At 48.1% G+C, this 14,454-nt stretch overlaps 1 protein-coding gene across 2 annotated transcripts in view; it reads right to left on the bottom strand.

Moving 5' to 3' along the window:
• Window positions 1-14,454, bottom strand: part of nectin1 (nectin cell adhesion molecule 1) — a 349,415-nt gene that overhangs the window by 228,445 nt on the left and 106,516 nt on the right. For both annotated transcript variants that reach the window (XM_033049953.1, XM_033049952.1), the window contains exons 2-3: window positions 10,789-11,139; window positions 881-1,183 (exon numbers count right to left, since the gene is read on the bottom strand). In XM_033049953.1, coding sequence (XP_032905844.1) covers window positions 881-1,183; window positions 10,789-11,139 — 654 coding nt within the window. The remainder of the gene's footprint in view (window positions 1-880; window positions 1,184-10,788; window positions 11,140-14,454) is intronic.

Raw genomic sequence — 14,454 nt, 5'->3', positions numbered from 1 at the left:
CCTTGGTATGGTTTCTGGGCCAACGCTTCGATATGGGTGGTCTTGGACACGTCACGCCTCAAAGGAGGGGTGTTGAGAGTAGAGGAAGGTCAAGGTGTCGTCACTCACCAAGGGCACGACCACATCATGGAGATGGGGGGTATCTTTGCTTGAAAGATACAGCATGGAAACAGGCCCTTCAGCCCATGCCGACCATCGCTAGACAATAGGTGCAGGAGTAGGCCATTCGGCCCTTCGAGCCAGCACCGTCATTCAATGTGATCATGGCTGATCATCCCCAATCAGCACTCCGTTCCTGCCTTCTCCTGACTCCGCTACCTTTAAGAGCTCTATCTAGCTCTCTCTTGAAAGCATCCACAGAACCGGCCACCATCTGAGGCAGAGAATTCCACAGACTCACCACTCTCTGTGAGAAAAAGTGTTTCCTCCTCTCCGTTCTAAATGGCTTACCCCTTATTCTTAAACTGTGTGGCCCCTGGTTCTGGACTCCTCCCCCAACATCGGGAACATGTTTCCTGCCTCTAGCGTGTCCAAACCCTTAATAATGTTATATGTTTCAATGAGATTCCCTCTCATCCTTCTAAACTCCAGACTATACAAGCCCCTCGATCGCCCGTCCCACTAGCTCCATGTCATCCCATGGGTTACATGGGGGGATAGTTAGTTTAGTTTAGTTTATTGTCACGTGGGCCCGAGGCACAGTGAAAAGCTTCTGTTGCGGGCAAACCAGTCAGCGGAAAGACAATATGTGATTACAGTGGAGCTGTCCACAGTGTAGAGAATGAACGCCCTTCATCATTCACAGTTGAACACTAGGCTGGATCATCTCTGCACTAGGCTGGATCATCCCATCAGTAACAGTGCCGTTACTAATACTCACACTGCACGTTTAGAACCAGCGCTCTAGTGGTGCGATCCATCTGGTAGTTGACCACACAGGTCAGGGGCTGTTTGTGGGCTTCTCGCGAGGGCACCAGCCAGTATTCGCTGGTCACCGTGATGGTGCCATTCTGGTTCCGAGATTCTTTGACCACATTCTCCCCTTTGACCTTGGTCTCCCAGGAGATGATGCCTGGTGGCTTCCCATTGGCAGAGGTACATGTTGCTACCACCATCTTCCTTGGGTGGTCTGCCCTCGCTGTGATGGTATGCGGGCTCAGCTCAGCGTCAATAACTGGCCTGGCTGCAAAAACAAGAGGATAGTTAGTGACACATGGAAAATAGGTGCAGGAGTAGGCCATTCAGCCCTTCCAGCAAGCACCGCCATTCAATGTGATCATGGCTGATCATCCAAAAACAGTACCCCGTTCCTGCTTTCTCCCCATATCCCTTGATTCCGTTAGCACCAAGAGCTAAATCTAACTATCTCTAACATTTAATCTAACTCTCTCTAACATCTAACATCCAGTGAATTGGCCTCCACTGCCTTCTGTTGCAGAGGATTCCACAGATTCACAACTCTCTGGGTGAAAAAGTTTTTCCTCATCTCAGTCCCAAATGGCCTACCCCTTATTCTTAAACTGTGACCCCCTGGTTCTGAACTCCCCTAACATGGGGAACATTTTTCCTGCGTCTAGCCTGTCCAATCCCTTATGAACCGTGCATCATGATAACTCCTGAACAAAATCAATTTGCATCAAAACTGGCACAAAATGCCAGAGTAACTCAGCGGGTCAGGCAACCTCTGGAGAAAAGGAATGGGTGACGTTTCGGGTCGAGACCTTTCTTCAGATGGAGAGTCAAGGTGGAGGAAACTAGAGATATGGATGGTGGTGATGTAGAGATATAGAACAAATGAATGAAAGCTATGCAAAAAAGTAATTTGCATTACCGACCTTAGTGACGACAGAATAATAGTGGTGTATTGACAGGGTCCATACTAAAACACCACCGCTTTACAACTATACATTTTTCTGTTTGAGTTTAGTTTATTGCCACGTGTACCGAGGTACAGTGAAAAGCTTTTGTTGGGTGCTAACCAGTCAGCGGAAAGACAATACATGATTACAATCGAGCCGTTTACAGTGTACAGACATATGATAAAGGGAATATGGTGAATAACGTTGTGTGCAAGATCAAGCCAGTAAAGTCCGATCAAAGATAGTCCGAGGGTCTCTTGCTCAGAACTGCTCTCTAGTTTTTGGTGGGATGGTTCAGTCGGCGGCTAACAGCTGGGAAGAAACTGTCCCTGAAACTGGAGGTGAGCGTTTTCACACTTTTGTACTTTGTGTAGAGACTTCAATGTGCCTTACTGATTGGGGTGGAGTGGAGTGAGGGCGAAGTGGAGCAGCAAGAGAGAGGAATGAGCGATGAGAGAAAGTGAGGCGGGGAGGGTAAGATATATGAATTGCAATCAAAGCATGAAAGGAGGCAAAGATTTGGAGACAAAAGCTGATAAATGAAAGATCGTTAGTCAACCTTGCAAAGTCCTTGTCAGGAATGTCTGGGGACCAATATCTAAATTGGACGAGTTGTCACGCTGACAGAGATGTACGCGGAGAATTATACCCTGCAGCCACAGTGCTGTGCTCATCAATCACCATCCCTGGCTACTACCTGCCCCAGCGGCACAGCTGACGGGTGCCTCTATCTCACGCGGGCACGGAGACGGCAATACTGATCCGCGCTCCCGTGATGTCTCGTGACTTCCACACTCCAAAGACCTGTAGGCAGTAGGTAAATTGGCCGTGGTGTGTGCAGGGTAGTGTTAATGTGCGGGGATCGCTGGTCAGTGCGGACTCGTCGGGCTGAAGGGCCTGTTTCAGCGCTGTATCTCTAAACGAAACCAAACCTAAACTAAACAAATAAATGTGAAAGGGGTCAGAGTCCCAACGAATAAATGAACGGTGTACTTGCATGCAAGTCCTATGCTGAAACACAACGCGTTGTACTCTGTATTTCAGTGGCAACTGATTGGGAAAGGTTCAGAAAACATCACGTTGAACTGAATGTTTTTTATTCCTGACATTTGGTTAATTAATGGATCTCATAACCTTAAGCGATCGTCAACGCGGGATTAACAATACAAACTGCTTCAGTGTTGTGAATAAGCTGTACATGTATCGCTACACTCACCATAAATAAACGCTAAAATACACCAGTCAATAATCTTTTTAATAATTTACAGTGAAGGATGATCATTAACCGAGCCGGATACAGGCAAAGGTAGTCAAGAATGAAGCCATTTTGCAGATTACACAAAACTGGGCGGCAGTGTGAGCTGCGATAAGGCTGTAGGCTGACTTGGACAGGTTGGGTGAGTGGGCAGAGGCCTGGCATATACACACAAAAAGCTGGAGTAACTCAGCGGGACATGCAGCGTCTCTGGAGAGAAGGAATGGGTGATGTCCCGGTTCGAGACCCTTCTTCACACTAGTCAGTTAAAGTGAAACGAGAGATATTGACGATGATGTAGAGATATAAAGAACAATGAAAGAAACGATTTGTAAAAAAGTAACATGATGGAAACATAGAAAATAGGTGCAGGAGGAGGCCATTCGAGCCAGCACCGCCATTCATTGCAATCATGGCTGATTGTCCCCAATCAATAACCCATGCCTGCCTTCTCCCCATATCCCTTGATTCCACTAGCCCCGAGAGCACTATCTAGCTCTCTCTTAAATCCGTCCAGTGATTTGGCCTCCACTGCCCTCTGTGGCAGGGAATTCCACAAATTCACAACTCTCTGGGTGGAAAAAGTTTTTTCCTCACCTCAGTCTTAAATGGCCTCCCCTTTATTAAAGGAAACAGGCCATTGTTAGCTGTTTGTTGGGTGAAAACGAGAAGCTGGTGCGACTTGGGTGGGGGAGGGAAGGAGACAGAGAGAGGGAATGCCGGGGTTACTTGAAGTGAGAGCAATCAACCACTGGGCTGTCAGCTGCCCAAGCAAAATATGAGATGCTGTTCCTCCAATTAACAGCGACATGCTTGCTAGGGAGAGACTGACAGTGCCTTCGCCCACCGACAGTGAATGGGCGCCAGGGCTGGAGAATTCCACAGCTCACTGGAGCGTTGTTCTTGCCCACGCCGCCGAGATGATGCGCTGCTGTGTTTCGACCGGGAGAGCCCGTGCTGGTTAATAGCCGAGGCCCTCAGTCACGTCACGATACCGGCAGCTGCTGACTTTCATTCGACTCCTACAGTTAAATAGGCAACTGATGAACACATCAGAATGCACGGCGGTAAAACTCACCATCTGCCCACAAAGAGCCACAAACTCTATCCACAGCTGGACGTACAGGGCAAGATTTCATTTCTTCTCTCTTCCCCAACCAAAAATACTCATGCGGCGATCTAAGCACAGACATACGAAGTGGCGGCGCTGTTAACAGCTGCGGCTCGCCTGCAGTCCGTCTGTCTTTACTTTTTTCTGTTGTTTTTTTTGTCTTGTTTTGGTTAAGTTTTAGTTTGTTGGGTTGTGTTAGGGGGGTGAAACGTGTTCTCTGTCTCTTCCTTCGAGGGAATGCGACTTTTTCGTGTCGTATCCCCCTTCTCTGCCTCCGTCTGCGCTGAGGCCTAATGGCGGAGCTGGCGGCCTCCAGCCTGCGACTGACCCCGAGGCTCCGGAGGCAGAGCCAGCCAGGACTCACCAACGAGAGGCTGGCCGTCTTCGGGGCTGAGGCAGCGGTGGCCCGACTTGCTGGTGCGGCGTTCTGGCTTTCGGCGGCGGCCTGGAGCTGATGCAGCGGGGCTCGGAGCTGAGACTGCGGGACCCAGAGCTGGGGCAGCGGCCCGGAGCAGAGACTGCGGGACTCGTAGCTGGGACCCGGAGCGGAGACTGCGGGACCCGGAGCTAGGACCCGGAGCGGAGACTGCGGGACCCGGAGCTGGGGCGGCGGCCTGGAGCTGGGGCGGCTGCCCGGAGCTGATGCTGTGGTGGGCCGTCTCGGAGCGGAGACGGCGTTCCGGCTTTCGGCGGCGGCGACATCACCATGGAGGTCCGCTGGACTGGGGAGCGGCATCTTCGGCCTGGATCGATCGCCTCAGCGCAGAGGGAGAACAAGGAGGGAAGAGACGGAGACTAAGACTTTGCCTCCATCACAGTGAGGATGTGCTTGGTGAACTCACTGTGGTGGATGTTTAATTTGTGTTTATTGTATGTTTTGTTATTATTGGTTCTGTGTATGACTGCAGGCAACATAATTTCGTTCAGACCGAAAGGTCTGAATGACAATAAAGGAATCTAATCTAATCTAATCTACCCGAAAATGCACAATGGTGCTATTTCATGGCTGACATTAACTAGATGAAGTACAATAGTTCACCCTCTTCTTTAGTCTGAGGGTGGTGAATCTGTGGAATTCATTGCCACAGACAGCTGGGGCAGCTAAGTCAATGGATATTATTAAGGCAGAGATTGATAAGATTCTTGATTAGAACGGGTGCCAGGGGTTATGGGGAGAAGTTTCAGTTTAGTTTAGATTGAAAAGCTTTTTATTGCCTGCTAACCAGTCAGCGGAAAGACAATACATGATCACAATCGAGTCGTCCACAGGGAACAGATACATGAGAAAGGGAATCGTGTTTAGTGCAAGATAAAGTCCAGTAAGGCAGGAGAAGGGGGGATTGGGAGAGATAGATCAGTTATGATTGAATGGCAGAGTAGACTTGATGGGCTGAATGGCCTATAACTTCTGAACGTATGAACATGTGAATACAAACTCAAGCATCGCAACTCGTGCCTGGATCCCGTGCGTGTGTTGAAGTGCGTGTGGCGTGCTGAATGGACTTCGGATGAGCCGGGATTCGGAGGTGGCGGTCCTCGAAGCAGAGTTGCTCAAATGCTTTTTTTCCCTCACGCCGGGCAGCCGAGTGAAACAAGGTCAAGACGGACGCAGAGACCGATCCAACTCCATCCATCGAGTAAACCAAATGAAAATAAGCATTCGTGTGCCCTGCAGCCGTCTCCATGAGTCCAGTCCGAGGAAGAAAGGGAGAGCAGGGATAGAATCCTGAGCTGCATAATGTGCGGCAGCAGAGATACCCAATGAATGCGAATGTGCTTCACACACAGTGCACATGAAGCTACTCACTGGTCAATGGTCCAGGCTCAATCCAGAATACAAATGTGGAGCGTTTGTTTAGGCCAGGGCCATTCCCAGCCCACTCACGTAAAAAACTCGAGAAAACACATCCCTTCCGAAGGAATCCTTCACCATTGCCTGGTTAATTGTGAATCCAAATTTTGTCAAGCACATTTGTTGCAGGAATTAACTGCAGACGCTGGTTTGAAAGGGAGACACAAAATGCTGGAGTAACTCAGCGGGACAGGCAGCATCTCTGGAGAGAAGGAATGGGCAACGTTGCGGGCCGAGACCCTTCTTCACATTTGGCGTCAGCCACCGGTAAGAGATGGTGGTCATGTGATCTCCTCGTTCACGCAGAGTGCAACAATGAGCCTGAACCTCTTGTATGTTGATAAAATGGGGAACCAAATGGAAGAGGCAGAGGATGTGTTGTAAATAATAGACAATAGGTGCAGGAGTAGGCCATTTGGCCCTTTGAGCCAGCACCGCCATTCAATATGATCACGGCTGATCATCCCCAATCAGTACCCCGTTCCTGCCTTCTCCCCATATCCCCTATCTTTAAGAGCCCTATCTAACTCTCTCTTAAAAACATCCAGAGAACCGGCCTCCACCGCCCTCTGAGGCAGAGAATTCCACAGACTCACCGCTCTCTGTGAGAAAAAGTGTTTCCTCGTCTCCGTTCTAAATGGCTTACTCCTTATTCTTAAACTGTGGCCCCTGGTTCTGGACTCCCCCAACATCGGGAACATGTTTCCTGCCTCTAGCGTGTCCAAGCCCTTAACAATCTTATATGTTTAATTAGTCGTTGATTGGCTTGTTCCCATGATCACTGAATGGTGGCCTAATTCTGCTGCTGTGTCTCATGGGCTTATAACTGGTGGATGGAGTGGACCCACTCATATACTTCCTCTTCAAGAATCTCCTGCGCCAGCAATCTGTGGAAGTCTGTGTGGCTCCTACGTTGCTTTTGAGTTCTGATGCACCAGTTGAGCTCAGGGTAGTTTAGTTTAGTTTCCCGCACATTAGCACACTCGGGACAATGTTTACATTTACCACGACAATGAACCTGTAAACCTGCACGTCTTTGGGAGGATGTGTTGGAGGAAACCGAAGATCGGGGAGAAAACCCACGCAGGTCGGGATCGAACCCGGGTCTCCAGCGCTGTAAGGCAGCAACTCTACCGCTGCGCCGCCCTCGTAGAAGTCATCCTCGATCGCAAAGGTGATGATGGTGCCGGTAATCAACGTAGGACATTGAGGATTCTCAATATTTGCTACATTTCCGTTGTCTGACAGGGCCAGCTGAAGGATAATTGTACATGCTGGTGAAATTATAGTTGTCCAGTACAGTTTGGTGATTATCGTGCCGCTACCGGCAGGCTTCCATTAGAGTTCTCCTCCTTCAAATATGAAGACGTATCATCGTTGCTTCGTTTGACTTCAGCAGCACCCATTTGTAAACGGATTCCCAAACGGATTAGCTGCAAGCATTGAGTGTTCACCAGGCGTAACGATTATCAGCATACACCAGGAAGAGTCCCAACCTGAAGCATTACCCATCCTTTTTCTCCACAGATGCTGCCTGACCGGCTGAGTTACTCCAGCACTTTGTGTCCATCTTCGGTAGATACCAACATCTGCAGTTCCTTTCTGTACACCAGGTCTGTCTGTTTCAGTCCAGGTCTGAAGAAGGGTCTTGATCCTAGACATCACCTATCCATGTTCTCCAGAGATGCTGCCTGACCCACTGAGTTACTCCAGCACTTTGTGTCTTTCGTAAACCAGCGTCTGCAGTTCTTAGTTTATGTGTGTGTCCTTCCTAAGTTATTGCAATATTGGGAGACATGGTGTTTGAAGAACCACTGCCTTTTTTTTGTAAGGGCCAATAATCAAATATTCTGCGTTTTCCTCCCCAAACATTCGAGCCTTATATTTATTATTCCACAAGTTACTGAATCACGTACAGGTCACCACCTCAGCTAATTACTGGAGCAAGCTCCTAATGGCATCATTTCCACATCTCATCATGACTTCAAGCTTACTAAAGTAATTATATTCAGTGATATTGAGAAGCTGTAGACAGCATGGATCAATATATCCCCTTGTGGCATCATGCTCATTCATTTGCACGTATGTGCGTGCATGCACACACGTGCTCTGTGCGAGTTCAACTCTGACACACAAACGATTTAGTAATAAATCACAGTGTTTATTGTAAATTTAGATTAGTTTAGTTTCGAGATACAGTGCAGAAACAGGCCCTCTGGCCCACCGAGTCCGCTTCGACCAGCGATCCCCGCACAACAAGATTATCTGACACGCACTCGGGACAATTTACAACTCACCAAGCCAATTAACCTACAAACCTGCTCGTTTTTGTAGCAACTCTACCACTGTGCCAGCATGCCGTGGATAAAGGAAGATCAAAATGGCAGAAAACGCATTTCCATTGAACCTGTGATAAAGGAAATGTATCTCAGCTCTCACACAGAGGGTTGTGAATCTGTGGAATTCTCTGCCTCAGAAGGCAGTGGAGGCCAACTCTTTGGATGCTTTCAAGACAGAGCTCTTAAAGATAGCGGAGTCAGGGGATATGGTGAGAAGGCAGGAACGGGGTACTGATTGTGGATGATTAGCCATGATTACATTGAATGGCGGTGCTGGCTCGAAGGGCCCAATGGCCTACTCCTGCACCTGTTGTCTATTGTCTCTTAGTGAAGAGTCTACAAACCATGTTCTCGGGGTATCTAAATCTAAATTTTATTAGTTATTTAAGTTATGACATCGGATGGAAGCTGCATACCAAATATTCGTTGCGCTTATGTGCAATGACAATTAAAAAAAGATATTATTATTATTATAATTATTATTATAAAGAGTTAAAATCCAGAATCAAGCGACACTGCCCTGAATCAACTGGGTTGGAGTGGGATTCGAGTCACAGGCAGGCCCAAATAGGCAAAAACAAATTGACAGATGTTTAAAGGAAATGTGAGGGCAAGCTTTTGTTTACACACACAGAGGGGAGGTGGGTGCGCAGTACACTCTGCCAATGGTGCATTTGCAGGCAAATATGTTAGTGGTGTTTAAGAGGCTTTTTAGTTAAGCCCTTCCCACTTAGGAGACCTAAACAGCAACCTCTGGTGACCTTGCCCGCCACCCAAAAAAGTTTGAGGTGACCTGCAACCTCCTACCACCTCCCACGCATATGTTGAAAACCTTCCTTGACTATGAAGAAAACCGACTTTGACTAGGCCTGCGGCTATAATATTATCGATTTTTAAAACGGCAACCTATTTTTAGTCGAGGCCGGTTTTAATCATGATGAAAAAATAGCAGCAACCTAGATGAAGCCTCGACCACGCGGAAACCACTTTCGACCATTAGGGAGAGTGACCAAAACCTCCGGTGACCTCATGGAAACCTTGGGTGGCGGGCAAGGTGACCAGAGGTTGCTGTTTAGGTCTCCTAAGTGGGACAGGGGCTTTAGGCAGATGGATCTACATGGAATGCAGGAACATGGATCACATGCAGTCTAACTTGGCATCATGTTCGGCACAGATATTGTGGGGCCTAATGGGTAATTTCCTGTGAAGATAGACACAAAGTGCTGGAGTAACTCAGCGGGACAGGCAGCATCTCTGGAGAGAAGGAATGGGCGACGTTTCGGGTGGAGACCCTCGTGCTCTACAGCTCTATGTTCTAGAATGTATAAGAAAGAACTGCAGATGCTGGTTAAAATCGAAGATAGACACAAAATGCTGGAGTATCTGAAGGGTCTCGACCCGAAACGCTGCCCATTCCTTCTCTCCAGAGATGCTGCCTGTCCCGTTGAGTTACGCCAGCATTTTGCGTATACCTAGCTTTATGTTCTGTTTTTTTCTTCATCAAGGGACTCCTGTTAATCAGTTGGGCGTCACAACAAAGACTCATGGCCACCTTTATTGATTCAGGCAGTATTAAAAAAACAAATATAATTCTCAAATTACCAGGGTGTGATGAATCAACTGACCAGTCTGGTTGTCTAACAAGAGAATCACTGTAAAAACATTCCTATTTACAAGCTGACACAAGATAAGTATTGGTTTAGAGATACAGCACAGAAACAGGCCCTTCAGTCCACCGAGTCCGCGCCGACCAGCGATCCCCACACATTAACACTATCCTACACACACTGGGGACAATTTACAATTGTACCAAAGCCAATTAGCCTACAAATCTGTACACCTTTGGAGTATGGGAGGAAACCAGAGGAACCGGAGAAAACTCATTAAAGATCAACTTCCCTCCTGGGATATATAAAGTTCTACTTTAGTCTTCAGTCTGAAGAAGGGTCTCGACCCGAAACGTCACCCATTCCTTCCCTCCAGAGATGCTGCCTGTCCCGCTGAGTTACTCCAGCTTTTTGTGTCTATCTTTGGTTTAAACCAGCGTCTGAAGTTCATTGCTACACATCTCCTTTTCCCCCTCCACATCCCTCTTGCTCCCGCACCCCCCCCCCCTTTCACTTCCTCCTCCCCTCCTCAACAGCAGAGTTGTTCTATTCACTTAAAACAGACCAAGAAGGGTCTTGACCCGAAACGTCACCCATTCCTTTCTCTGCAGAGATGCTGCCTGTCCCGCTGAGTTACTCCAGCATTTTGTGTCTATATTCGATTTAAGCCAGCACCTGCAGTTCCTTCCCTGCATGCAAATACATTTCTATGGTGTTGTGGTTCTACTGTAAGGTGAAGCTTGTCCAATGGACACGGGCACTTACCGAAGACAGTGAGGTTGACTTGGCTCTCTCGGTTTCCGGTTGGGAAGGTGGCAAACTCACAGATGTACACTCCCTCGTCCATGAGCTCCAGCCTGGACATCTCAATGGTGGCATCGCTGAGAGAGGGGTTTCTGAAGGAGACTCGGTGCTTGTACGGAGGCAGGACCGACTCGCCCATCGTGGGGTGGTAGATGGCGATGTTCTGCTTCGATCCGTTGGTCGCCTTCTGCCATGTCACCTGCGTGATTTTGATGGAGGGATCGTTGTTGACGAAGGTGCATCGCAAGACCACGCTGGTGCCGATAAACGCCGACAAACTCTCGTCCACTGTCACGGTCTGCGCCTGGAAAACTAAAACAACACATCCTCGTTAGAAGCCAGTCGGAATAATAGACAATAGGTGCAGGAGTAGGGCATTCGGCCTTTGAGCCAGCACCGCCATTCAATGTGATCATGGCTGATCATCCACAATCAGTACCCCGTTCCTGCCCTCTCCCCATATCCGCTGACTTCGCTTTCTATAAGAGCCCTATCAAGCTCTCTCTTGAAAGCATCCAGAGAATTGGCCTCCACTGCCTCTGAGGCAGTAAATTCCACAGATTCACAACCCTCTGTGAAAAAGTTTTTCCTCATCTCCGTTCTATGGCCGACCCCTTATTCTTAAACTGTGGCCCCTGGTTCTGGACTCCCCCAAGATCAGGAACATGTTTCCTGCCTCTAGCCTGTCCAAACCCTTAATAATCTTATATGTTTCAATAAGATCCCCACTCATCCTTCTAAATTCCAGAGTGTACAAGCCCAGCTAACAGCTATGTGCACGGTTCTTGATATGACTAAAGGGCCCGTCCCACTTACGCAATTTTATTCAGCGACTTGCCAGCACCCGTCATGGTCCGCGGGATGACGCTTGTATGGTCGTGAGTAGTCGCCCAGAAGAGTCGTACCTTTTTCTGGTCCCGCTGGATTTTCAACATGTTGAAAATTTTCGGCCACCTGCCGCGACTATGACGTGTGCCGGCAAGTCGCCGAAAAAAATCGCGTAAGTGGGACAGGCCCTTAACGCACACACAAAGCATTGGTCCCAAAATACTTGGCAGCCTCGGAAGGGGCCATTGGACCCTTGATGGCACATACAGGCACAGACAATGCTGCTCGACGCAGCATCTCTACAGGCAGAGAGCTTCAACCCAAGAACACCTGTGTTACCGAAGATGGACACAAAGCAGATGCTGGGGTAACTCGGCGGGTCAGGCAGCAACTCTGGAGAATATGGACGGGCGACGTTTCAGGTCAGGAGCCTTCATCAGAGCAGTCTGAATAAAGGTCCTGACCGGAAACGTCACCCATCCATTTTTCCGGAGATGCCGCCTGACCCGCTGTGATACTCCAGCACTTTGTGTCCATCTTCGATAGAAACCAGCATCCGCAGTTCCTTCCTACTCCACAGAGTCTGATGGATAGCTTTTCCACACAAAGGGTGGTGGGTGTATTGAATGAGCTGCCAGAGGAGGTAGTTGAGGCTGGGACTATCACAACAGTAAAGAAACAGTTAAACAGGTACATGGATAGGAAAGGTTTGGAGGGATATGGGTCAAACACAGGCAGGTGGGACTCGTGTAGATGGGACAATGTTGGCCGGTGTGGGCAAGTTGGGCAACTCTGTGCGACTGACTCTAAGACCATAGTTGTATTGTCATCTGTATTGCACTTATGTCACAGGAGGCTGAAGACACTCAGTCTGATCTGATACCATCTACTTTAATTTGAGAGTACCGCTTATTACATTAAGCGCTGAAGAATTAATAAACATTCTGCATTCATTAAAGAATTCCACATTATATAAGACATGTGGTGAGGGGATACTTGTGAGGGGGAGGAGGAGGGGGAGGGGTGCAAGAGGCAGGATAAGAGCAGGCTGTAGAAAGGGCACTGTCTCGGGGAGTGAGAATAGCAACTATTTATTTCACAACAAGGATCCTGTCAAGCCAAATTCTTCAAGTAACAATACAAGTGCTGCTTTACATAAAGCACTGTGTTCAGTCCAAGGAACTCATTTCCATTCCTGTGGATAAGAACAAGTTTCCAGAGAACATCATCATTAATGATGAGAATGAGTTCCTGGAGCATTTGTGCACGTTCCAACCGGCAAAGCCCACTGCCCGGCCAGTCTTTGCTCCATCACTACCTGCCGCTGAAGTCTTTCAGCTCAACGTTTCCAAATGCCGAATATTTATTCATGGAAAAATATATCAGATGGACTATTACAACTCAATGCCACGCTACCAATCAATGCAGCCCCCACAGACTCGCTGAACGCTGCCAAGTTTCACTGTTCCCATGGACGGGTAACTATTGATGCACTGACCTACTGCAGATATGTACCCAGCGCAGATAGCGCATAGCAGAGTCCAGCACTGCATTATGTTACAGCACACACACACACACACACACACACACACACACACACACACACACAGCAGAGCTCAGCACAGCAGTACATACACACTCACACACACTCACAAACGCTCACACACAGCAGAGCTCAGCACTGCATTACATTGCACTATACACACACACACACACACTCTCACACACACACAGCCAGCCAGCATAGCTCAGCACTGCATTATGTTACAGTACACACTCGCACTCTCACACACACACTCACACTTAGCACAGCAGAGCTCAGCACTGCATTACGTTGCAGTACTCACACACACACTCTCACTATTCACACTTGTGCTTTGTATTGGAGAAGTCACTGAAGAGTCACTGAAGAGCAACCAACTCTAGATATAAACATTCTGTATACAGGTCGTGTCTTAGACCAGACTTGCCCTATGAAATTCAACTTTTTTTTCTCAACTGTTACAAGCCCCTTGGGGCTCATCCCATCAATGAGCCTTGAAGTGTAGGAACAAAATACCCACATCAACATGAACACACACACACACACACACACACACACACACACACACACACGCACACGCACACGCACATACACACACACCCACACACACACACACACACACACACACACATACAGGACAACGTTTATCTATTCAAGCAGCTCTGTGGTTTTCCAGTTAATTTCCGATTAGTTTTTTTCCTCCCCAAGATTTGCCAGAGAGCCTTACAGCATGGAAACAGGCCCTTCAGCCCAACTGGCCCACACCGGCCAACATGTCCCATCTGCACTAGTCCCACCTGCCTGCGCTTGGCCCATATCCCTCTAAACCTGTCCTATCCATGTAACTAATTATTTCTTAAACATTGAAATAGTGCCTGCCTCAACTACCTCCGCTGGCAGCTCATTCCATCAGTGTTTCCACTGAAGGAAATTACCCGAAATTCTGGAAATTCTGGTTGTCTTTGTGTAATTTTAGGGAAATTAAATAATTTCGGGAAATATTGTGAAATTTCCGCATCCGGCCCGCGAAAGGTGATACACACAGAACTGCCGGTTTGGCGCTCAAAAGTTTAAACAGAGCACTGTCAGTTTAACGCGTGGGAATTTAAACAAAGAGCTGTCGGCTGCAGCTCTATGGGTTCTAAATATAGCGCTAACGGCTGCAGCGCTATGGGCTTTAAACATAGCGCTATGGACACAGCTCTATGGATCACTGTTCGGGAAAATTCTTGTATAACAATGAGTCTTTGGAATTA

The sequence above is a fragment of the Amblyraja radiata genome, chromosome 33 (assembly GCF_010909765.2).
Source record: "Amblyraja radiata isolate CabotCenter1 chromosome 33, sAmbRad1.1.pri, whole genome shotgun sequence".
Taxonomy (NCBI): Eukaryota; Metazoa; Chordata; class Chondrichthyes; order Rajiformes; family Rajidae; genus Amblyraja; species Amblyraja radiata.
The sequence above is the reverse complement of the archived record's forward strand: the minus strand, read 5'-3'. Positions and strand labels throughout refer to the sequence as shown.